A 26,485-nucleotide genomic window follows, 5' to 3' on the forward strand; every position below is an offset into this window, starting at 1 on the left:
GAACATATTACTGGAATAAGGTGATTCCCATTCTCCTCTCCGAGCCCCCCAACACACACACACACACCCTATCACACACCGTCCCGCACTAATTTAATTGCGGACGCACTGAAGCACAAAGCAGGCAGTTGCCCTGTTTCTCTGAGAGACTTTCTCTCCACCTGCCACTCTCTCTCACACACACACACACGATTCCCCAAGTTGCAGGAGCACCGCTGTGGAACTAATCTGTGAAGTGTAATTTAGGGAGTGGAGGGGTAGGAATCAACCCCAAGAGTGGAGTCGAATACACACACACACACACACGCACACACACACACACACACACACAAACACACACACAGATATAAGCAGATGTGTGTGTGAGAGAGAAGGAGAGCGAGAGACAGAGAGAGGATTATGTGGTCCGTTTATTAAAAGCCTGCATGCCCCATATTGTAAAACCACATCCCATTTGTGTGTGTGTGTGTGTGTGTTGTGTTGTGTTGTGTTCTAATTAGGGTATTCTATATTGTCTCTTTTACTCCATCACATTAACTAACAGGGGTGGTTGTGCTGACCACCTGCTCCCTACCACACACGCAAACAAATACACACAGACACACACACACACACACACACACGCAGAGCTAACGGCGGTGACAGAATGAGAGCGCGCTGAGGAAGAGTGGCCTTAACACACTAATTCTGCATCAACACCCTCCCACATACAGACAGAGCCACGGTGTCAGGATAGAAGACGAGGCAGCACTAGCAGATGGAGAGAGGACAGTGGTGTTATGCTGCCTTCACATGCTGTGGGAAATATCGCTACCATGAGTTGACCCCGACAAAATACGACTGGGGAGGTTAAGGCTGATGATGATCAGTTAGCTGATATTGGTCTTTTATTAAAAACTGGATATCAGCCAATCAGTGATCAGTCAGCCATCGCTGATATGATGGCTATAATGCAATTAGTTTGATTTGTTTTTTCATCAGTGCTACACTGGCTGTTATGGGAAACATGCACAATATGCTTGGACATGTTTTATCAGTATTATTATCCTGGGTTTCTATGGAGAGTATTAGTCTGCCATGATGGTCTAAACCTGTTTCAGAGGCTTTTCCATCCTGCCAAGAATTAAATTCTTGGGCGAAACACTGAATACTTTTTTGGCATGAAAATGGTCAAATTGAATTTAATGATATGATGATGATGATGATATTCAATTTTGAACGGAAGTTTTTGAGCTGAATATTGCCACAAAATATTGCTTATGGGCTGTGTCAATCCCAAATTATTTGTATCAGCCTTCACAAACACATAGGCTATCAGCTGAACCATAATAAATGAATGAAAGCACCATTTACACACCCGATGCACATCTTCTCCACTTCATTGTAGCTCCGCTTTATTTCTAAAGTAAAACAGCCACCAAAACATAAAGAAGAACTCTGTGACAAGGTCCGACTTCTGAAGAGGTTGGTGCTTTCCGAGGAGCGCATGAAGGCAGCATTAGTGCCTGAAGTCACAGGGCTGTTACAGTGCCATGTCGGATGACTGTGATCTGACTGGCTCCAATGCTTTGTGGCGGGGATAATGTGTCTGAAAGGGCCTTTGTACGTTCAGCTATATTGTACATATGTTTTATAACATGCGATGACTGGGTCCACTGAATGGCAGCTATGAGTCACTGCTGATGCCCTTCTATCCTTCAGTATCAGCTGGGTGTGGCACTCAAAATAGTACAGTTTTGAACCTGTTGTGATACTGAAACCTTTTGTAGTGGCAGGACAAAGCTTTTATATCGCTATAATGGAGAGCAAACATCAAGCAAAAATCACCAGAAACATATATATTGTAAGACATATGTAAAATAAAATCACATCAGGGGAGCATTCAGTGTTCAGTCAATGTTCCCGCTAAACTGATAGATTGGCGACCTATATCTAATAATTTAGCATATCGACCAAATAATAATATCTTCAGTTATCAGTCATTGCTCCAGTTTGACCCTAGAAATCTAGTTGATAGAAGCAGGTTTAGAAGTTTTGATGGCTAATATTAGATTCAGAGACTTAATTAATTAACCTCTCCTGCATCTGTTAGTTGTTTTACCTTATTGACTGGCTGTCCGATGCTCAACCCCTTCCTTCCTTCCATCTTTCCATCCACCTATTCTAACAAATAATCATAGCAATGGTGAGCCAGTCTTGGGCAATCAAATGGACGGTTTCCATGCAGTGTTAATGAAACTGATGGTTTTGATAGACGTGCCGAGAGAGGGAGAGAGAGAGAGAGAGAGAGAGATGAGTATTTTGTAGATGAGGAACAGAGAAAATTATGACTGGATTCTAGCACAGGTTCGTCTGTGTGTGTGTGTGTGTGTGTGTGTGTGTTGCATTTTCACGATACACTGACGACGGCACACACCGACAGCCACTCACACACCCACCAGGATATTATCCAGGGATGAAGAGCAAACAAGTCGGGAGGCAGCAAGTATAATTAGCCAGACAGCAGCTTATTAAGACTAAGCTTTATGCTTGCTGATATATTGATCTCCAAGATGAAACCAGTGGCACATATCCACCTCTCACTCACATGGGAAATCAACTGTGTTGGAGATCAATCCTATCTCATAGATTCACCAGGAAGCCCACCGATGGCCACATATGAAAAGTCATAATCCAGGCTTGAATGAATGATAAGTTCAAAAACTCCTAGATGGGCTGCGGGATTCATCAGTTAACTGGGGCGGTGTAGGTACAGGGAGGAAACCGCGGGGTCTCCCAACCAACCCAACAGTGATTAAACACACTGAGCTGACCTAGATAAGTTGCAATCAAGGTGAGAAGGAGAGAGGGAGAGAGAGAGAGAGAGAGAGAGAGAGAGAGAGAGAGAGAGAGAGAGAGAGAGAGAGGCACACACCACCCACTCTCATTACCGCAGATTCCTCATCAAGACGACCTCTGTGGGATTCATTAAACGCGACACGCTGTAGGCTAACTGTTTTACTCAATCAAAAGTAGTGATTAAAACCAGACTGTGGACTCCACCTTTCGTGCACGTGATCCCTTGGCAAAAAAACCCCACCCGGAGATGAGAGAGAGAGGCGCAAAGTAAGTGGGAATCGTCAAACTGCTAAAACTAATCAGGCTTTTAATTGCCTTTGATTGCGTCGGTTTGGGGAATTCACGCGAGGCTCGTTAAAATGCTGCTAGGCTCCTGCAGCAGACGGCACACAGGCTTCAGAGGCGGGTGATGATGATGATGGAGGCTGAGGATTCCCCTGGATGCTTACTGTAGCTTCACTGAATATGTGACCTCAATCTACACTGAAACCAGTGATGTATGGTGGGAAAGAAAATTGTGGGTAAAGCTATCTGCAGGTGGGGATCATCATAAGGCAAACAACCACAAATATGAAAAAAATAAAAAATCAGTTATGCTTTCAGAAAAGCAATAAATGTCTGCCCTTCAAACTCCCTGTCCTCATATAACTTACAGTTTGACACTACTTACTGAGATGTATACTATGAATTTATGAATGTATTACAATTTGTCAGCCTAAAAAGTAAGTAAGAGTAAATGGTATTCCTGCAAATAAAAAAGTGGTTAAACTGAGTTTAGGTGGCTTAGGCCTCCACTACATCCCTAGTTGAAACCACTGAAAGTAGGCTACATGCCATACACTCAGAACTAGGGTTGGCCTGATATTTTAATACAAATTTTACCATTTCTATACCCAGGAAATTCAAAAAAATTACAAGTATTCAGTGTTTCCCCAAGTATTGTATGCTTGTCAAGGCAGAAAAACCTCTGAAATAGCATTTAGACCATCATGTGTCACTAAACTCCAATGAAACCCATGCTAATGAATGGGATAGCAGCTCCTTAAGGCAGGGTGACCCATCCCACCTATTCAGTGGTTTGGGAAACTGTCATACATTAGGTCTTTAAATGAAGAATTCATTTCTAAAGAACACTTTGAAACAATTACGTAGCTGTGGTCAGGGAGGAACCTCCATCATGTCGGCAGTGGACAACACTGTGTCTGAAATAAAACAAACTGTGGACATGGCTGATGGCTGATGGCTGACTTGTGGGAGATCCGTCCAGTCAGCCTTGCATGGAGCTTTGCCACCCAAAGAGGTTTAATTCAGCACTGGCCCGAGGAGAAGACTGCTGGCCGGGATTACCAAGTGGCTGGCACCGCTCAGACACACCAAGGCCAGCAATCTGCTTGGTGGACAGATTCCTCTCCAGCTCACTTATGGACAGCTTTCTGTTTATGTTTGTTGTGGAAACACAGCATTTTTCAAGCTGAAGCGCGAGAGAGACTTTGTGTGGCGGGATGTAAATAGACGAGCTCTTTACTGTTTGTCTCGGTGTTTTTACTCTCTCTTTGGAGTTTGTTGCCTAAAGAGCTACTCCGACTCCTCTCTGAGAAACCTTTGATTCCCATCTCTTCATCTTTTCCCTGTCATCCTTCTCTCGGTTGCTCCTCCTCGCCATGTCCCCCGAACACTAAATCCAGATGTCGCACCTTTGAGTCGCTGGCTGCTTTACAATTCAAATACGCCGTCTGCTTTCTCCCCCTCGCTCTTTGGCCCACTTTCACCTTCCTCAACCGCAGCTTTACCTCCCATCTTTTCAAGCCTCCTCTGTAGTTCAACTTTGTTCCTATTCAGAGAAGATCATTCCAGCGAGGAGAGCAAGGGTCATGATAATCAGGGAGATGCCGGGGAGTGGTGCTAGAGTGTGAAGATGAGGCGGGGAGGACATGGAAACGGCTGTACTGAATCCCTTCCATCATGCGGTCCACTGTCAAAACAGACAGGGAAGGACAGGACACTTAATCCTAAACCAGACGCACAGATACAAGCACCTGTGACACTCAGGCAAATTGATGGCCTGGTGTGATTGAATGTGAATCCTGTGGACAAAGTCTAGCAACATGGAGTTAACGCCTCTATATTTGGTGTAAGGGTTTAGAGTACCGAGGACATCTAAAGCTGTGTGTTTGAGGTTCTCCTGGTTCAGTGTGGCTGTATTGCAAGGCAAACAGTGGCATGTGTGCACCATCTAGTGTTGATGAGGACAATTGCATGCTGGCTATCATCTTGCTCTACCCATTGAGCAACACAGGACCTCATAAGTGGCATTCAAAACCTGGCAAGCAAAGGTTACCATTACTAGTGAAGTCAAGTTCAGTGTTATCTCACTATAACATAAAAAAAATACATCCTTGCATTCACAGAAAAATAGGCGGCCACACACTGACTTGGCAGTTTTAAAATGTTTATTAAAAAATAAAATAGAAAAAAATATACCGGTACATAAAAATGTTCAAAACAAAAGCCGGGCAGTGGTTCCCTCCGGCCACCGCTAGCTAGGCAGCCACTTTGAGGGCCACTGCTCACATGAATCGGCCAGGACACAGAGGGGCCGCCACCTTTCTCTAAACGGCAGCCGCCAGTTTAAAATCCCTCATTGTATTGCAATGGGGGGGGGGGGGGGGGGGTGTATTACATTGCATCTACATGTACATGTGTACGCCAGAACCTCAGTGGCCCCAGTCGCTCTCCGTCGCTTCCTCCCTCCCCTCCCCCCCGCCCCTTCGCTCGCACCGATCTGGAGCGGCGAAAGGCAGACTGTTCCCATCGCTGTCAGATGAGAGGGAGCCAGGAGGGAAAAAAGGGGAACGTGGAGAGAGAGCCGCGTAGGACCGCTGAGATGTACAGAGATTTCAATCCATACAGACTTAGGATACTGCATGTCAGTCTTAGCTCTATCGAACGGCAGGCAACTCTAACCCAGTCAACAACCTTCCCTCACAGATTTCATTTTCGGCCTCTCATCAATGCTGGTTGGTTTCTAAAAAAGCAGACATGGCTGCCAGGGACGCTGCTGTTAAGGGGTTAAACAAGCTTGCCAGCCCAGATAAATATGATTTTCCGATCTATCATGGGCTAGGATCGAATGCAACTCTTGAGCATTTCACGGGCAAATCGCGCTCACCTCCCTATAGGTGGGGAAATCATCGAAAATGTATCTATCTATAGGTGGAAATGGAGTTAATGGCTCATCTCTGAAAAGCTTTTTGAGTGTGTTGAGAGTGAGTTGTTTTTTTTTTGTCAAACTATTAAAAGTTGAGAGGAATTTCTCTAGCTGGAGGTGACGATTAGCCCAGAATCTGCTCTGCCTGTGAGTCAAAACAATAACCCCACATCTGAGATTGCCAGGTGGAGTTCTGACTGATGGATCAGAGTTGCCATGGTAAAAAAAAGAAAAAAAAAAAAAAAAAAAAAACATAGAGTGTAACATTAGTACTGAACACAGTCTCAGTAAAAGGTAGAAGACTCAGTAGCGGACACTTTCGCCCCTTCCGGAGTGCACCGGCAGAGTGCAAGTCGCTCTCTGGGTGCACTTTTGCTCATGAGCTGTCAGGTGTTTGATTAAAAACCTGTAGTGGCAGGTCATGAATCTCAATTCTTTCTCTCACACACACACACACACTCACACACACACTCTCACCGAGATACACACTACACAGACCCAACCATTGACACTGACATCCCCTTTTCCTTACGTTTGACTGATAAGATGTAGAAAACTAGACTTTGAAACATATCGGGACTTGCATACAAATACATGGGGTCATGTGGAGGGGGGGGGCGGGGATGGGTTGGGTTGGGTTGGGTTTGTAGTACACTAATGAGTTGGCTTGCAAGTCCGCCCGTCCGATGGCAGAGTTGCCGAAAACTCTAGTCTGACAGTCAGTAACATTACTCCAGTCCAACAAGCAGTGTTTGTCATTGGGGGAAACCCTAACGGAAAGACAGAGGTCACAATAATTAGAATAATCCACTTGCATAGTAATAACACCAGGGTGTGTAGCGTTCTGGGCGAGTCACAGCCTTCCGACAGTCCCCATCTGTGAGTGTGTGTGTGTGTTTGTGTGACACGGCGCGCTCGCAGGAACGACGTACACACGCTCCAAGTAAACACAAAGAAAGGCATTGCAAACAATTAGCGGAAGTACCTGGCAATCAAATATACACAAGATTCCTGAATGGAATCAAAATATAATTCCCTTTCTCTAGGGTCCTTGGTTCAGGAAGACCTCCCCCCCCTCCCTCCCTCTCCTTTGTCCACGACCCTTATCGTCGAGCACCTTAGTGTTGGTCTGCACTGATTTACAGCTACAGGCAAGAGTTGACCTCAGCCAAGTGACCTGGGATCAGATTCCCTCTACCTCGTCCCCCAACTACAGAGAGGAGGCAGATGAGGATTTCTCTGACCTGAAATCAGTGGCTTTCGGCAACTCCTAACCTACTCTTGATCTTCAAGTTCAGGTCAGTTAAGCTGTCACCTTCATCTGGCCCCAGCCCTCCTACAACACGTAATAAAAAGGAGACAAGCACACATATGACGACGCATGAGCATACAACAAGTTTAAGTAACCGGGCTCTCTCGGGCCAAAATCCCACGCTGTGGATGCTTTTGTTTTGAAAATCATCTCCGGTTTGGGACAGTGGGGAGAAAGAGCGCCGAGACAATAATGGCAGGCCGCTGCTAGCCTTCGAAGTATGGCAACAGTACAGTCCCACAGAGGACACACATACATACAGAGGTACACTCATGCACACAACGTTGTGGTTGCGCTGACGCTCCATCTGCTCTGGGGCCTCTGTACTAGAGCGGGAGCCACCTCCTGTAGGCCAAAACACAACTACGTCCTCTTCCCTCTTTTATCGGGATATCCCAGGGTGCAATTCCAACCCTCCACTTCCCTCCACTTAACTAAAGTGGGTTGTATTTTCTTTTCGCCCCACCTGTTTTCAGAAGACAGATGGAGGAAAATGGAAGGAATATTGAGATAACAGCTCCTTATCCCTTACTGCTCCTGCTTCCCTTTGACACATCAGTATGACACCCGTGAGGGGTAGAGGGATGAGGAAGGGGGGGGGGGGGGGGGGGGGGTTGCCCTAGGGTCCATCTCAACCTGATGACACACACACACGCACAGTAAAACCAACTGACCAACACATATTCTCTCCATAGATGCTGCCTGGGGAAAGGTTCTGTAAACTCTCTGCAAAATTAAAAACTCTACAAAAATAAAATAACCATATAAAAAACAAAATGCCTTTACATATACACACAAAAATTAAATAAACATTTACTTCCAAAAGAAAGAAAAACAACATTATTGCACAAAATGAAAAACAGTTTGTTCTTAAGTGTGTACACTGGAAAAAACAAAAAAAAACAACCTTAAAATCGTAACGTAGAAAAACAGGCAGCTTGGCTGCAAGGGTCAAGACGGTCAACAAAAAAAAAAAGGAAAAAAAGAATCCCTCAAGACACCGAACATGGCAACGACATTACCACCAAGTCCCCGGATAAAGGTGAAAAACAAAACAAAGGACAAAAAAAATAGGAACAGTAGATTTGGAACAAAGACAAAGAAGGGGAAAAAAATCCAAAACAGAAAAAAAACAAAAAACAAAAAACAAAAACCCAAACACGTCTACATCCCAAGCAGGAAGTCCCAGGTTAGAGAGTGTTTAGCTGCTGAACCTCGGGGCAGACTGTGTTTGCCAGTCGTTCTGTTCTGGCCTGCTGCTAAAAAACAAAACCAAAAAAAAAAAAAAAAAAATCATGCAGAAGTGGAGAGCGAGAGATAGAGAGGAGGAGGAGAAAGATGCAGAGCTGAAGGCTGTCGTTCCGTGTGGAGGCAGCCCGCGAGTCTTAGCTGCTGGTCTCTGGTACTCTGTCTGCCTGCCTGTCTGTCCTCCTTCGAGACGAACGGAGAAGCCAGGGTTTACAGCCAGAGTGGAGGGGGAGGAGGAGGGGGAGAGAGAGGAGGGGGGGGGCGAGGAGTGGTTTCTATCTGCTGAGGCTGACCGGTAGGCTGTCCCTCTTCCTGCGTCGCCAAGTGTTGCGGTGGTACTGCGTGTGCGTGTGGGTGTGCGTGTGTCCGCGGTTGGCCAGAACGGGATTGTTGACCAGCGCCGGGTTGTGGAAGCCCTTCACGTTGAACTTGGCTCCGTTCTGAGGAGGAGGGATGGCGGGAAGGAGGAGGAGGAGACAAAAAAAAGCAAGAAAAGAAAAACATTTTCATTGCTTGAGACAATTACTGATGACGTACCAAAGGGCTATGACCTTTGCACAGGAAAGGACCATGTTATTATGCGTCTTTAGTATGGGACAGAACCTAGAAGCTTGTAGAACATGACTTAAGGCCTTTTCTGAATTGTGAGGGTTCACTCTTAACTTCAACAAACATCCAATCCACCAGGCTGCACTGATTTCAACAAAATGTCAACTTTAAAAGTTGATCTGTTTTGCTCACAAACTCCACCATGGAACAAAAAAATAGTGGAAAAAAACCTAAAGAATGAACAGGTCAATCAGTTACAAAAGTTGACATGTTATTGAAGTATGTGCTGCTTGATGGATTGAATGGATGCCAAATTGAAGAATGGCCCCGAACAATTTGGAAGAGGTCCCCTGGCATGCAGTTTGATGGGACATACTCTCCATACAAAACAATAAAGATCTGCATGTATCAGGCTAGAAAAGGGCTAGTTATTTACCATAAATGCAACATAAACTTGTATAAAGAGCAAAAAGAATAATTCACCCATCACTCAAATTGCACAGTGAAAAGAAAAAGGCCGAATGAGTCCCAACTTATAAACCACAACTAATCAGCATAACGTCAGATAGCTCCAACATTCCTCTGCATCGGCTCACAAGCTTTTTGCTCAGACAAAACACCGACGCTTGCCAGTTTCTGCTAAACAACACATTGTGAGAATGGTAAAATATTATTCGTAAACTTGTTGAAGATAATTCTACTTTAAAATGTTATCCATGTCATTGTTTGGTGAGCAGCCTGACAAGCCAGCTGGCTAGAATGGAAACCAAAATAGCTGCTACAATAAAACTGACTGTGGGCTGGTGAGCCCTATCCCCTCTGTTTAAAAATGATCCAAATGACTTTGCATGAACAACTTCTCTACTGGATTTAGCCATAAACAATGCACTCATTAGTCTTTCATCTCAGATAATAAGCTGTGTTATTAGACCTTGCTTTGAGACAGATAATACCATATAGGTTCCTATTGATTTCAAATGTGTGCCGAGACGACTTCACTAGGGATGCAAAGTGAATGTGAGTGAAGGGTCAATTAATTCCATTAAATAAAACAAAACACTGGGGAAATATTGGGAAAGAAAATAAAATCAGAGCAGAGACACATGACAGAGAATGAACACCACTGGAGACAGACAGAGAAAATATCAGATGGAGAGAGAGTGAATGCTTGTGTGTGAGAGATAGGGTTCTCCCAGCAGTAAGAGAGTGTGTGTGTGTGGCATCCGGCGCCTACCTTGTGTGTGTGGCTGGAGTGGGGGCTGGGCGGAGGCTGGGGGCTGGAGGGGGCGGGGGCATGAGCATGGGCTGGGGGGGGCATGTGGAAGAAGGGAGGGAGCCCGGTGTCTATACACACCTGTCTGCCAGGTATGGAGTGCATCGCTAGACCACCGGGCAGCGAGACGCGAGCCTGGAGGATGGAAGCAATAATCAGTAATAAGTCGTAATATTACACTTATCAATAAAAAACATTAAGTTGTTACTTTTGTTATTGCCGCCTCTAAATATCAGATTGAAGTTGAATTATTCAAAACACAATGTCCTTCCACCACCCCTGACTCATTTTCATCATAATTAGTGATCATCCTCTCACACTGAACTAGCTTAGATGATGGGTGGATGTATTCCCACTGCTTTGATTTTATCAAGTAAAAGGTTGACATGCATATTGGACAACAATGCTATATGGCTTCCTTGATCATTCACAGGAGAAGTAACATAGTTATCCTGATATTTGAAGGTAAGAGAGGATGCATTTGCGAATTTTGGGGATGTAACTGAAAAGTAACATAACAAATAGTGTGACGGGCTATTGCTCCTAGGGAGTAATAAGTAATAAAATTACTTTTGAAATGAGTAACAAGTAATGTTACTGTTCTGAGTAAGGAGCCCAACACTGATTTGTTTATCTTTGGAGAATCAACCCTTTTTTGTTTCCCCTGATTGGTAACTCTAATATACACTGTTCCAAATTAAGATAATTACTCAATGGTTGAACAAGTGATGACTCAGTGGCTCTATGTAACATGAAGTGAGCGCTTTAATGCCTCACTCACAGACTAAAATCACTTAGGATTGTGCCGTTTTTGAGACACAGATCACTTTAAACGTTCATTTTGTTAACGCTGATGCATTTTGTTCAACCTCTACTTGCTGTCAAAACTTGTTCTGGTGTGTTGTACAGTGATTGTTACTACAGGTGCTAAATGTAGCTAAGGAGGGAGCACTGCATTTAAAACAACTTCTGCATGTGGTTTGAGTGTTATTCCCAATTTCCCCCACAGGGATCATTAAAGTTTCACCTAATCTAGTCAGAGCTGCAGGCCTACCTGTGAGCCTGGGGCCATAATGAGATGATGTCCTCCCATGCCAGGCTTGCCGGTGCCCATGGTGAGGCCTGGCGGTAAAGCCAGGCCCAGGGGCTGGAAAGACGGGTATGGTGGCAGGGCAGGCGGCGGGACGGGACACGGCAGCGCTGAATCAGAGTCCTAACAAACCACACAGAGAGGAAGAGAAAATTATTTAAAAAATGCTAGCTTTACTGATTCATGCACTCCAAAACTGACCATGTTTCCATTCAACTTTGAAGCAAAATGTGAACAAACTACTGTAGTGTTCCAAAAAATGCAAATAAGGTGCGTTTCCATCAGCTGGGTTGAAGTGAATAAATAGGCTGCCTGGTTATATTTGGTCATGTTCATATTTAATTCTGAAGATAGACACGAAGAAATGCACTTGGCAATATTATAACGCACCAACTAATGGCCATACAACCACAATCTATACTTACATGGGAGAAACAGCACTACAACATTTCTGGGAGGTTATGGTGGACAGATATTTTAAATTTCAAAATGTCCAAAGCCATTTTTGAACTGTGGTGCAATGAGAGAGACCAATTTTGTCAACCGGTCATGCCAAACCAACGTCGCTTTTAATCCAACAACTGCATCCATCCATCGCATTTTATCACAGACTTTCTATATCGACAAAAAACTCCCCATCTCAAGTGAGCGCAAAAACTTCTTTGCAATATTGAGGACATTCTATCAAAATTTGCTGCTTCCATTCAGCCATCAATACATCATAACTCACATTTAAATGACCCAGCTTGTGAAGCCACACAAAAAAGATGGCATGCAGCTGCAGTGAGAGTCTGTCTGTTTATTGTGTGTGTGTGCGCTTCCTTACGTTATCTGATCCGGAGAGCGAGGACACGGAGGAGGCTGATGAGTGCTGCTGGGGGCTGGAGATGGACATGGGCGAGTCGGCGCTGTGGGGCGACACCGAGTCCCTCTGCTGCTCCTCCGCCCCGACACCGACACCCAGCACACAGCCGGGCTCCTGCTCCGACACTGGCTCCTTGGGAAGGGAAACTAGAAGAGACAAATAACGATATAGGATGGATGAGACCCACAGCCACACACACATGTAAAAAAAAAAAGTCAGTGGAGTTTATTTATACATGTCAAATTTACTATTTTTTGCATTAATACACTATTAAACCCTCAAATCTCTTCATCTAATAAAAGTCTTTTTCTGGAGCTACTATATGAGGACAAAGTTCTATTTCATCTGATGGAAATCTATTTAATACTGTAGGCATTGCCCAGTTATTAGAATAACCGTCATTTATTCAGAAACTCCTAACACAATCTAACTCTGGAGACACTATCAATGAAAGCAGAAGCGGTTTTCTTCCTCTAGTGTTGCGGGACCGTATGTCAAAGTCTGAGGAATCGTACCTCTGTTCTCCGTTCGCGCCAGATGCCTGCCCCCCCACTTCTTGATGATCCATTCCCTGTACTCGATCACTTTCTCCGTCAACCTGATTATCCGGCTCAAGGTGCTGCGGGGAAAAGAGGGAAGGGATTTTAGCCGAGCGGCAATTTTGCCCGGGGTAATCTCGGGCACTGACGACACATTTGGAATTGGACTCGGGAGTAAAAGTCAACAGCAGAACTCGAGTTTGTCTAACCTTTCGAAGTCTTTGTTGGGATAGGATCGTGCCAGTGGCGACACGGCGTGACCCAGGACTGTGTAGGCGTAGTCAAACACATGCTTGACGTGCATGGCCCCGTAGGAACTCCTGCCCACATCGTTACCTATACAGCACCAAGACAAACACATCATTACAATTTCGAAAAAAAACCCCATCCAATCTTGCCTGATCGCCGTGATCAGTAGTGAAAACTATCTCTCTCACACACACACACACCTGGAAGCAGTGGGTCCTCTATGCAGAGCATGGATGGCCTGTATCCGTTGGTCATGGCCTTCATGATCTCCTCCTTGGCCATGTATGCTCCTCCGTTCTTGATGCGGATCCCCGTTTTCAAGTAGTTAAAATGGCGTCCGTACAGCTCAAAGAACTCGATCAGCAGGACGCCCAGGTTCTCGTTGGGGTTCCTGGCATCAATACGAGGATGGAGCTGAAAGGCAAGGATAGGGAGACTGGATTATTACACATTTAGGACAAGTAATAGTGTGCGCTAGGGTAGATTAGCAATTGATTTATGTTTATATTTAATATTTAATTCTGGACTAGTGGGAGGCTATTTATGACCACTGGTACTACTACTACCATTATTATCAATAACACTGCTATTGCTACTACTATACCACTAGCACTACTACTACAAGCACTAAAACTACTGCTGCTACTGCAACTGCTACCACAACTTGTGGTAGCAGTTGCAGTGTGGTAGAGTGTGGTAGAGAACCACTACTACTGGATTCCTGCTGTTATTACAAAGTCATGATATATGTGTATGTCTGTGTGTGTGTGTGTGTGTGTGTGTGTGTGTGTGTGTGTGTGTGTGTGTGTGTGTGTTTGTGTGTGTTACTGTACCTGTAGGAAGCTGATGACCATGAGGATGAGGCTGTAAGAGCTGATTCCCCCCGTGAACACTTCGTTCAGGTCCCTCTGCAGCAGAAACTGCTTCAGCACAAAGATCAGGTAAGGCAGCACTGGATACTTCTGAAATTGGTCAGAAGAGACAGACGCAGAGGGAGAAAGGTTGAGGAAAAAGTAAAACTTTTGGGTTCAGTAGAGGGAGGAGGGTGTAGGACAGAATCTAATAAAACTCTAGATAAAAGAAAATCTAATTTAGGTTCAATTCATGTGACTCAGTAAGGAGAGCTAGGGGGGATTTCTAATGAGATGTATAGAATTCCACGAGTTAGAAACAGCAATGGTCCACATTCAAAGTGTTGAGAGCAAATCATCCAAACGATTACAACGATGTGAACAACTACTTTGCATCTCTTTCAACATTCATACTCTGTCTAGCTTCCAACTGGGCCACACTTTCTAAAAAGGTATTTGATGAGGCTTCCCAGAGCCTACTCCTTGATAATGTACTTACGCCCCACAGGGACTGGTAATGGAATTATAAATATGTTCATTTTCAGACTGAAAAGCCAACGAAACCTCCAGGCGTTATGTGCATGTGTATCTGTGCCAAAGGAGTTTAGCGTGTCCTGGTTGACTTGTCAAATATGCGTTTAAGAAGCAAGAGCTGGAGTAAGTGTTACACTGCTCTAACCCTATATGTGATCACATGAGCTATAGGTGACCTTTAAATAGCAAGACGGCACAAGACTGCCTTCACACCCGCTCTGAACAACTATCACTGGACTGATGCCAGGCATGGTTGGAGACAGCAGGGTGTCAAGCTGCGACATGCGTTCCCGGCTAAACCAAAACACAAATATGTAAAACTAACAGAGGACAAAAGGCCAAGACCTATATTCTTGACAGTTCTCTGGAATATCAAACCTGGAATTCCACTTTTGCATTAGTCACTACAACAGTAACTAAAGAAGGCAGAGATCCACCTTCAGCAGGAATTTTGTAAGAGCCATGGGTTGAAAAAACATACCCTCCTTGGCATAACAAGGTTTTCAGCACCACACATACTCAGTTCAGGTTTAGTTGAGATTACACTCTGGGCAGATTTACTGGGGTCTGTTCCAGGTTCATTTAGGAAATGAGACCTGCCAATACAAGATTGGAGTGAACTGAAGTGTATTGGCTTTGATCACTGCATTGGCTTGTCCTATTCAACCAGAAATTTACAAACTCCTGTATTTACCCCCCGCTTAAAAGGGGAAGGTTCGGGATTTTTAAGTCTGTACTATCAATCACTACTCTTAGCAGACTGGAAAAAATTGTAAAACTAATTTTTATTCCTGAGAAATTGATACCAGCCTCCTGTTAGCATCTGTTAGCAATGGTAATGAAAGTCAATGGGGTGTGAAACCATTTCTCACAAATCACGTACAAGTTGGTCTATATACTTCCATAACTTTAGTAATACACTAAGTAATAGAATTGTTTGAAGTGGCTTGTATGCCTTTGAGAGTAATGGAGTCATGTGCCATGGATCATTGCTAATAAATGCTAACAGGAGGCCAGTGTCTCAGAAACTAAAAACTGTGGTGTTAAACGTTTTTGAACATGCTCTGAAGGTATGTAATCACTAGGACAGGCTTTTAAAATTACTGAACCTTACTCAACTACGGCACTGACCACAACATTATGGCTATGGTTCCACATGACTGATTTTTTTGAGATCCAATTCTAAAGATGTGATTTTCTGAGATCATATTGCTGTTATGTCCACACTTGTCCTGAAAATGGCTGTCATTTGTCTCCTGTGGCTGTTTTTTTTTATTAAAATTTATGTCTGCCTGACTTTTCCTGCTCTCCCTCTCCATCTGTTTACATTGCTTGAATGCACGTTGTGGCTGGATTGCATCCAGACTGCTTCCAGATATGGAAGCCTGATCATTTCCATATCTGGTTTTGAAGATAGCAGTAGACGCAACACCTGATTTCTGTGTGTCCAAACCTGTACTTGATGCGTCCTGGCCTGATCAGAGGATAAAAATCACATTGAGACGGCAAGTGTAAACATAGCCTATGGATCCTGAGAGAAACATCTTAGTAGGCGTATCTCACCTTAACATAGTCTTTGATGAAGCTTGCCGCCTTGACTCCAGTCTCCACGTTGAAACTGATGTCCACCTTCACGTCAGTCTCCTGGTCTGTCAGCTTGATGATTGGCACCTGAAAGGAGAGAGGAGGACGCGCATTAGCAAATATTAGAGTCAAGTCATTATCTGGGAGACTTTCTCTGTGTGCTAAACTCTAAGAAAACAAAACAAGAACACTGGCACCGATTGGCAGCCTTTACGATCACGTGTCTTAAAGGAATAGTTCACGCCAAAATGAAAATTCAGTCATTAACTTCTCATCCCTATGTCAGTGGAAACTCCATTTAAGTATGCATGAAAACCAAATGGAGCAAGTTAGCCCCCGTAGTTCCATCTCAGCCTTCTCCCAACTATTGAAGTTACAGTGCCATCTTTTTACAGCTCCAAAAAAAGCATAAAAAGGCCATCATATTTCCTGCGTTTGGCTTTTGTGTGACTTTGGACTAACTACTCGTCCCCATGTCAAAGACTGAATTTTCATTTTGGGATGAACTATTCCTTTAAGCGGCTGGCACAGAGCTGACAAAGTATCTAGTGTTGTATTCACATTGTGGTGGTACACCGTAAACAGCAAACCAGATGTTTATTGTGTAACAGGAGAACAACTGTAAACTCCACCGACACCAGTGGAAAATGCCGCCTATTGCGGACGCAGATGGAGCAGACAAAATGGATGTAGCCTCATACGCTGCGCACCTGTTCATTTCGTCCTGTCTTCCAACAGAGATAAAACAGCGGATAAGCAAAAGCTTTCCTCTTTTAACTGACCATACTGAGGTCCGGAAAAAAAGTTTTCCAGGAGCGTAAGATGTACTGCCAAATTTTGATTTGCCTGGGCATATTCCAATGCCCTGCTTGGCTTCCCATTTACTCAGCCAGTCATATTTTAGATTTTTCTGCTAAATATAATCTATTAGAACAGTCGAGCATGAACAGTCAGGCAATACTATTTAACAGATCATTTTTTACTACATCAGAGTACATGGAATAGTCAAACCTCTTTGTTTATCAAAATCACTTGGACGATGAGATGGAAGTTTGCTGTGGTTGACTGACATCCGGCGATGCCAACTGGTACGGCTTTATTTTAGGACCCGATGTGAACGCAGCATGACCCGGGGCCACAAAGCCTCAAAGTGCTGAGAAGAAGCACACGCTCTGGTTGCCACTACTCACCGTAGCCTTGTCCAGCACTTTGATGGAGAAAGGTTCTGCCACGTTGTGTTTGCGGAGAGCCTGTTCCAGCTCTTGCAACGGGGGGCGCTCCCACTTCCCGAACACCACTAGGTCAATGTCGCTGAGGGCAAGGCAAAATCGCAACGTTAAAATACTTGTAAGCAAGAAGACAAAAAAGTATGAAATGCACTTTTATATCTTGAGCTTTCTTTAATCATAAATAGTAGTTCTTACCTTGTTGGAAGATAGAGCCCTGTGCTGAAGCTGCCAAATATCTGGACCTGAGAATGCAGAGTTGAATAAGTGTTAAAACATCAAAGCCGTGATCAAGGTTATCTTGTGATTGCAGAAAAAATTTAATTGTTGGCCATAACGAGAGCATTTTTATATTACTATGCAAATAAGGGCCATTCCAGGTGAACCAAACACATTCACATTCCCTGACCTCTCATATCACAGTCGGACCTTAATGGAAAGGCTCAGCAACATGCTTTTGAACAAGTACAGATCCTGTACAGTGCCACAGCTCATTTGTGGTGTTGATGTATAGACCCAATTGAAATGTTTGCAAACAACCAGGCATTTCCGGGTTCCACTTCACAGAGACTCTAAACGCTGCCACGTTGAGAACACTGCCAAATTAAGTATACAATGACTTGAAAAAAATGTTGTGTTTAGGGGCCGCAAGCAAAGGTTCTCCAAAGGAAGCAGACGGAAGTTCTTTCCTTTTCCGTCTGGTAAATCCGACAAGGCGAAAGCACAAAGACAGGCCTGGATTAATATGTTAAAATGAAAAGGGAGCCATTACAAATAAGAGGCATGATCCATTTACCTGACACTCTGCCTCACGTTGGAAGTGGGAAAGACTGGCAGCCAACAAATCACCACTGTATGTGTTTTACATGATTAAGTGATGAAGGGAGCATTAAATCAACCATACCTCGCTTCACTAATTGACTAGCTGCAAGATCCTCTTTCCCTCTCTCTATGCATTTAAACAGCGGGCATTTCCATACATAAAGGAACATTCATTTCTTAAAAACACAAGCATGACCATTACTTGCGATTCTAATTAATTAGCAGTTTATCTGAATGTGATCTCAGCTCCCTGGCTCCCTAGTTGATCAGCTGCCTTCATCTCTTCTATGGAAAATCAGTTATTTTAGGCTACTTGACTTGCTGGTTGGCTTTCAACTATAAAATATTGCATACATAGATACGTTGAAGCACTGCTTCAATAACAATGTAGAAGCAGTGCAGTGCATGCAGTGTATGTGCTGTTACAATCATAAAAAACTTTAGCTATATACTGTACATCGCCATACATTTCTGTATTGCGGCAGCCCATACAAGTTTGAGGTATAGAGGAGTGAAGTGTCTTACCCCTGACTGACTAACATGAGCCTCAAACATGGAATAAAATTACCAACTGTCATTAAGGTAATTGGGACAAAGTTATACATTTTCAACATTTTTGGCACACCCACCTCCGCCCATACAACGTACAGTTAGAGAATTGATAACAGCATAATAAAACATTTTGGTGTCATCTTGTATCAACACTGATTCATCTTCAAGCCAACCAGTGTTATGTCAAAATGCTGCATCTTTACAGTGACTTATGAGCAATTTGAGATCATCGTTTGTTTGCATGCCAATAATCCCTCCTGTATAATTTAAAAGGGCGCTCTGACATGTTAAGAATCTGAAAGGTTGCAAGTTCATCTAAAACACCCAAATAAACACAGAGGGGTATGTGAGTGTGTGTGTGTCTTACATTTGCGGTGGGCCAGAGCTCCTTGATAACCATCTCTATCCTGTTGACCACCTCCTTCCTCATAGCTGCCTCCTCCGGCCGAGGAGACATGAAGTTGTAGAAGTCCATCACCTCCTCGTGGAGTCTGGACAGAAAACAGGGAGTAGTTATTATTCTCACACATGCACAAAGTACCGGTACCAAAATAGTTTAGAGAAACAGCACTATAGTTGAACTTTTCCGGAACGGGTCCTCTATTTTGCAGTATTGTCAGCTTGTATAAAACTGACAATCACCAATGAGGAAACCCTTTTAAAAACTGACTGACACACATGTGGGATTTGGCACAGGCCTATCTTTTGCAAAAAAATTATGCTCCAGATGGCCCAAGATATGCTCTGTTCGTTCTTACAACTGTGCTGTTTTACTGCTGTCATGCCAGAGCCAGGGAGGTTGAGCAACTGCACAATATGTCCTACAGGAAATGTATTTTTTGTAGCTTCTGTTTCTTCTCTTCTATTTCATCAAAAAACAACAACAAAGTCTTGTATAATTACTGCATTTTGTACTACTTCAAACCTTATTTCCTGTTACTTTAGGATACTTTTTTTTTGCTGCAATATCGTTTTAGAACCACAACTGTGGAACCTAGGATGGTATAGGTACCAGAGTCAAAATCTGGTATTACAACAAAACACACACACCTGGCTGTGCCTTACACTAGGGTTTGAGAAGAATGTGAAAGGAGGTTTAGTGCAACACTAAAGTAGGCCTTGGAGTCCTGTTCCTTATTGTTATCGCTGATATGGCTTTGTGTGTGGCAGCAGAGGGGCAGGGAAAATGTAAAGATTTCTGACCAGTCAAATGCCTCCGAACAGTGGATCTCTGTTCAACCCCATGGCCATTCATTTTTCTAGGAATGCACGCCATGATGTCAGAGTGAAATACAGAACAGGGAGACTGTCACAATCAATTACCAGAGCCCTGGAGGAAATGCAGTCAGCCCATGTGCCCACTCCTTGGTGAAAACTCTCTGCCAGCGACCCAGCCGGGCCAGGGCGTATCCATGCCAAGAGTCTATCGCTGACCAGGGCTGTGGTTATTGTTAGGCCTCCCTTAAAGTCAAAATCAACACTGCCTCCAACATGTAGCAGCAATCCCTGCCATCCCCCCATTTACAGTCAGCCACCCATCTTCAACAACTTTTGAACCACACAGCAAAGTAATCAACAGTGTCCATTGTCATAGTCTATTATCTCATTACCATGACAGTCATGCAGCTCAGATTCAATATTATTCCTGTCATACACACTGAATGGTTTTCAATTAACCAAACGGTAATCACTGCGAAATCCCTCTGGGAACCTCGAAGGGCGCCCCCTAAGGCAAGCCATTGCAAGGACCCATTCAATTCACAAGCTAAATCTTGCATTAGAAAACTAGTGGAAAAGCATAATCCTAGGCAAAATGAAAGAAGTTGCTCATTAACGCGTTGCATGACAAAGCATTAATGAACAATGTAAAACTTAAGTGGATTTGAGGAGGTTGAAGTGAAACTTGGCCTCAACCATGAAGGACTGCTTTCCTTACAAACACCAAATTCTTGCACAGAAAATTCCCAGATGGGTGCAACCATCCATTACAAATATCACAAGTTCCTGCAACACATTTGGGCTTCCGCTAGTTATTTTTGTAACAGCGCTTCTTTCAGAGCTTAATGACTACAATTATAACATAATAAATTATAATCTATACATTTTCAACACTTACTAGCCAAGCGTTACATCACATATGAATGGCTACAAAGTGGGATCAAATTAAAATGGAATACGACCATTCCAGCATTCAAATAAGTTGTTCTTATGCATTAGGTCAGTCACCAATAAGACAAATATACAATAAGTCCCAGTACCCAATCTGTTATGTCACACTGATGGAGAGCTCCATAAAGAATGAACTGGAAAAATAAATGATCAGAATGGCTTTCTGGGTCTAAGGATGCATTATCTAGAACTGAATGCAGTACAGTGAAATACAGCTCATTTAAGTGCACAACTTGTGGCAGACATGCTATGACACAACGTAATGGCAGATTATATTATAATTATGTGAATTTTATTATAAAGAGGCATTCCCTTTTAAGTGTAGTGAAATGTAGCCCAAAGTGTGGAAACAGGTAGGAAACAACAGGTTAGAAATCAAAACTTAAACTGGACTTTAGGTTTCGATTTACTCTCAAGAGATCATTGATAATTAGGATTAGTTAAGCAACATTACAGATTGCCAAGGGGTGAATGAACTGCTCAGTTACTTAACCCAGCGTTACACAAGTTAACATTACCCAACTCTTTGGTGAGACCTGGGCAAGGTTAGTTTAACGTTTTTAATTTTAGTGTATTACTCAAGTTTCAACTCTAGTTTCAAACACAGTTTTAGTGAGTTGTCGGGGTGTGTTTGTTGGTTTAGTTTAAAATTATTACTAGGGTGTTCAGCTGTGTGCTAACTTAAATACTACGCTGGGTAGAGAGAAAACCGTTAGCTAAATTAGCTACAGGCTAGTCAGTTAAGCTAGTGGCAGTAGCTAACGGACCAATGTCAAGCCAACTAGAATGAAAAATATTTCCGGCTTGCTATTCTTTTAAATAAACTCTTATTGAAATATATACCATAATACAAATTAATGTTGTGAGAATATTCCCCGCTATACTTTCGCTCCATATATATTGTCCAATCAATCCTCTGAATATTTTTCGGAACGTCCCAGCTCTTACAGTTATTGTCTTTCCCAAATGCGACCAATTCTTTCCCTTTTATTTTGAAGGCGAAATCACAAAACTTCCGGTCTTGTTCCAACCATCTCCTTCTAGCTTGACGCAGCTACCTAACGGTAGCTTTCTAGCTAGCCAAAAATCAACCCCAACTCAAACCCCAGTCTAAACCAAACTGAGCGCATGCAATGCCATGTTCAAAATGTATTGGGAAATATATCCATAACATTATGTAGGAATATACAGTTGGATCTAACCACTAAATAAACATTAACAGAAGATAGCATTAGCTTCGTCTTAATTCTAAAAGAGAGATTGTGGTCAGCCCCTCACCCGAGGACTCCAGGGTTGTACTTCCTCGTCTTCCAGGGCGTCGAAGTGCTCGCATAATTGCCATTAGTGCAGTTTGAAAGCAAGTAATTCATCCCATAAGTGCTCGCCTTGTTGTCACTTTTCCTCCGGCCTGGATGGTGACTGTGTGTGTGATTTAGAGGTACAGAGGGGTGAACCTGGTGACGCTTCACGCAAATCTGCTGTAAATTGAAAACTGGGTGCTCCTGAAGATGACGATGATGATGGTGGTAATGGTTGACATTATTGTGCATGCTGTCGCTGAAGTTGAAAAGCAGATTGGCACCCCCGACGTTTTTATTCACATTGCCCGTTACATTTCCACCCATAGTCCTCTCTAATGAGCAGATGGAAGGTGGACTGTCCGTCCCGGATTCCTGCGAAGAAGAGGAGGAGACGGATCCTGTCTTTTGGATTTTCCCCTCACCCGGATCGGCGTTTGCCGGGGTCAACGAGTTCTGTACGTTCCCGTTGGATAGCGCTATTCCCAGCGAAGAAATCGCAGTGCCGTTAATACTAGTAGTGCCGTTCATGATGCTGTGATGGCTGCTGCCGTTGCTCAGACTGGCAGTAACGTTACCGTTGCTGCTGCAAATGCTCTTGCTCGATGCCACCACGGCCGCCACATTTTTAAAAACGTCCAACGCAGGATAATTCACGCATTGGTTGTGATTTTGATTGTGGTGCTGCTGCTGAGCGGAGTGTGGCCGGACTCCCTGAGAGGTCTCCCAGACGTGCATCCATAAGGCGTTCGCAGGTCCTTTCTGTTCGGGCTGAATCCAAGCTACCCTCGGATCCATTCAACTTCTTTTTCTGATAACCCCCCGACAAGTAGCTAACTAAAACCAGCGTGCCCGTTATGATTCTGCGCGGTTTCCAGGACCGGAGAAAGGTCGTTATGCTATCCGGGGTTACGAAAAGAGAAGTAACTAAACATTAAACCGAATTAGGACCATTGATAAAGTGGCCCCTTTACACCGCTAGCTGGAAAAAATGCTAGCCGATTCCTACGGGAATTCAATATGGCGTATTCTCTTCAAATCCATGCGCATGCGTACTGAGTGAGGTTTTTTAAAATGATGACTGCGCCCCCCCATCCGCCCACTCCTTTATCACCCCTCTAGCTCTCTCAGTCGGTCAATTGATTAATTGCACAGTATCAATATTTGAATTTGTATTTGATAAATAGGTATTTGTACAGCAAATGACCTACACGCAAGAAAACAAATGAAAAAACCGTTAATGATGAATAAAGGTCATGTAGTCCAGTGGCTCCCAAAGCGGGCCTGAGAACCCACAAGGGGTCCCCCAGCAAAATGAGGACTAGTACACTTTTTCACTACAATTTCATTTGAAGGCAGGGCAATGAGAGAATCAGAGGGTTGCTCTCTCTACTGTTATCTATGAACAGTTGTCCAGTTCTGTGCCACTCATATCCAGAAACAAAAATATTTTCAGATGCAGGTCCCACAGACAAAATCCTATCCATGTATATACATTTGGGAGGGCGTTAACATGTAAACTTTTGGGAGCCCTTGCTGTAGCCATATGGCTAAAACTGGGGTTCTTTGTAAAAAGAAAATAGAGCAACGTCATTCTTCAACAAAATATTATTTACAGGCTATTTATTACCTAAAAAAAAAGAGAGAAAGAGAGAGAGAGAGAGAGCGAGGCCACATTGTGTAGTCAGCTGGCATCTCAGTCTATGCTGCTGGGGGCCATTATCACAACCTCTGGCCCTTGAAATGCTCACACACACACACACACACTCAAACAGCATTCCATTCCACACTGTAACCAGCTGCCTATATGTTAGCGTACACCGAGCCTCCTTTTTTCCTGTGTATTATTTCACATTTAAACTGCGGTTCCTCAATCCAGACGCTCATTAAAGAGGGGAGGGGGGCAGTTTACGATACACAGCAGGAGGTGTTGATCACTGCAGATGCTGCATGCAATCAGGCCCAGGGTAACGGCCATCTTCCAGCCCATTAAGCTCTGTGATGGAGAGCGGGAGGCAAAGCTGGAGCCGGAGCTGCAGCGGCAGCAGCATAAAGCGGCACCTTCTGGGATGTGTATGCATGTAAAAGAGATAGAGAGAGAGGGAGAGTGAGCGAGGGAGCTTCTTGCATAATGCTGCCACCCCCCCTCCCCACCTCCCTCCACCCTTTCCTCACGTGCAGCATGTGACAGAGTCAAGGAAAACCCCCCAGAGCAAAGCTGTGTGTCAGCTAGGATAGCTCTCTCGCTCTCTTGTAAAACACTCAGGCACACACACACACACACAGCTGTTCACTCCCACTGTACGCCTGTAGACATGAAGGCTCTTAGTTCTCTATCTCTCTCTGACTGTAGGAAACAAGGGCATTTGTGTGACCCAAGCCAGGTTCACAGACTGAATGGGTTATTCCTCTCTGTGGCGTTAATCTTGCAGCCTCTCCTTAGGCCAAATGCCGAGACTGTATGTGTGTGTGTGTGTGTGTGTGTGTCTTTCAGGGCTGGTTTGCCTCATTGTCAGCCTTTGTGGGATTACCACATCAGTGTTGACTGGACCATAGCTGACAAATGCCTCTTCCCCACACACACACACACACACACATATACAGTATACTGTATATATAAACAGAGAGCTTACATACTGAAGTGGAAAAAGTCAATAGCATTCTCCCAGGCGTAAAGCAGAAAGCGGATGATATTTAGGAAGCAGGGTTAGTTGTCTGAGACCGCATGTGGCTTGAATGGTAATGAGGCCGACGCTGCTGCTGCACGTTCCAGAAATTTAACCTACATTAGAGGCAGACTGCGTTTACAGTGTAACATCAACAGCTCTTTCGCACAGCTACGCGTGAACATTATCGCCTCTGGTACACCGAGCAGCGTGTCAGCCTCACTTTGGGCCGATAGAGGAAGAAAATCCTTTTGGTGTCTGCCTGGAGGTGGATGGTATTAGAGACTCCAGTCAGATGTCACCCTCGGTAAATACTGGCCGTGTAATGGAGCGATGCGTTTACCAGGAGCGTGGGTAAAGAGGATATAAAGAGGAAATAGGCTGGTAGAAAGAGAGAGACAGAGAGAGAGGGAGGGGGGGGGGGGATCTCGAACATGAAGGATGTCACTCTGCATCGCCGTCAGCGACCCACGGCCTTCATTTCTCATCACACACTCACATACACAGCGATTCCATTATTTATTGATGACACCATGTGTAACAATGGAGGCAAAATTAACGATTAACAGTTTTAAAATTCATATTTGCCCAAGGTTTGGACAAACATCCTAGAGGCACGGTGATGTTGACTTCCGCCTGTGACTGTGGTTGGAAAATGTCCTGCACTGGGAATGGATAATGGTGGAGGAAGTGGGAGAACTGGTGAGAGAGTTACTGTATGGGAGGAGATGGTAGCCCGCTCTGCCATGGTACACTGTGGGCAGCTTTAAGTACAAAGCCCTTTATTACATTACAAAATTAATTTCCATCTTAACAAGTCGTTTAGTCTTAAAATCATATTTCTATTTAAAGAATTAAAAAAATCTGGGTAACACTGTACTTGGATAGTCCAATTGTTGATATTCGACTAACAATCAGGTGACAAAAAGTAGATGTTCAACAGAGTGTGACTTGCCTGTTTGCTACATCTTTACAATGTAAACCAAACCCTGAACCTTAGTCTAAACATTTACCCCAACTCTAAGATTAACCCAAACCCAGACTGAATGTTTACAGACTGAGTTTCACACTGTTGTGTCACCTGAACCTTAGTAGACTTTTTACTGGCACATTATAGTCACTTGATAGGAAGTTCGAGTATCGACATTGGACTATCCAAATAAAGTGTGACCAAATTCTGCTAATGGAGTTGAGACGATTCCACTTGTTTCTAATGCAGTTTCACTTATTTCAGGAATTTTCAACTCAACTAAGACTTAAGATGCGCATTTATTGCACTGCAGCCTTTTCCCATCTGTACTCCCACTCAGCATCTCCCTCTATCCGCTTTACCGCTGCTCAACCTCCCCTGCCTATCATTCCAGTATTTATTTCCAATATATCTGCATTCACCCCCCCCCCACACACACACTCTTCCCCCTTTCATTTCTTCCCCAGCTCTCCTTCTCTTCGCCCTCCCTCCCTTGATTAGTCCATGTTTGTCCCTGGAAAGCCTGACAGGAGTAATGTGTTAAGGCAAACAATCCATTCTTCTCATTTCAGGCATGGATGAGTTATTGAGGGGTCGTGCTTGATCTCAGGCCGCACAGCACCGAGCCACAGTTTCTTGTTT

General features: G+C 43.9%; 1 protein-coding gene across 1 annotated transcript; it reads right to left on the reverse strand.

Annotated features, from left to right (window-relative positions):
- Nucleotides 1-8,881: 8,881 nt before the first annotated feature.
- Nucleotides 8,882-23,005, reverse strand: LOC139665864 (terminal nucleotidyltransferase 4A-like). Its single transcript, XM_071544870.1, has 13 exons — nucleotides 22,188-23,005; nucleotides 19,108-19,231; nucleotides 17,565-17,611; nucleotides 17,331-17,451; nucleotides 16,120-16,227; nucleotides 14,005-14,133; nucleotides 13,372-13,585; nucleotides 13,132-13,258; nucleotides 12,899-13,002; nucleotides 12,345-12,529; nucleotides 11,483-11,641; nucleotides 10,390-10,563; nucleotides 8,882-9,046 (listed from the first exon to the last, which is right to left on the reverse strand). The coding sequence occupies exons 1-13, from the start codon at nucleotides 23,003-23,005 to the stop codon at nucleotides 8,882-8,884; spliced, it is 2,475 nt and encodes an 824-aa protein (XP_071400971.1).
- Nucleotides 23,006-26,485: the final 3,480 nt, after the last annotated feature.

This window comes from Centroberyx affinis, unplaced genomic scaffold, assembly GCF_046629955.1.
Source record: "Centroberyx affinis isolate AG114_WGS23_722 - 3 ecotype Tasmania unplaced genomic scaffold, CSIRO-AGI_Caff_v1 ptg004712l_1, whole genome shotgun sequence".
Classification (NCBI taxonomy): Eukaryota; Metazoa; Chordata; class Actinopteri; order Beryciformes; family Berycidae; genus Centroberyx; species Centroberyx affinis.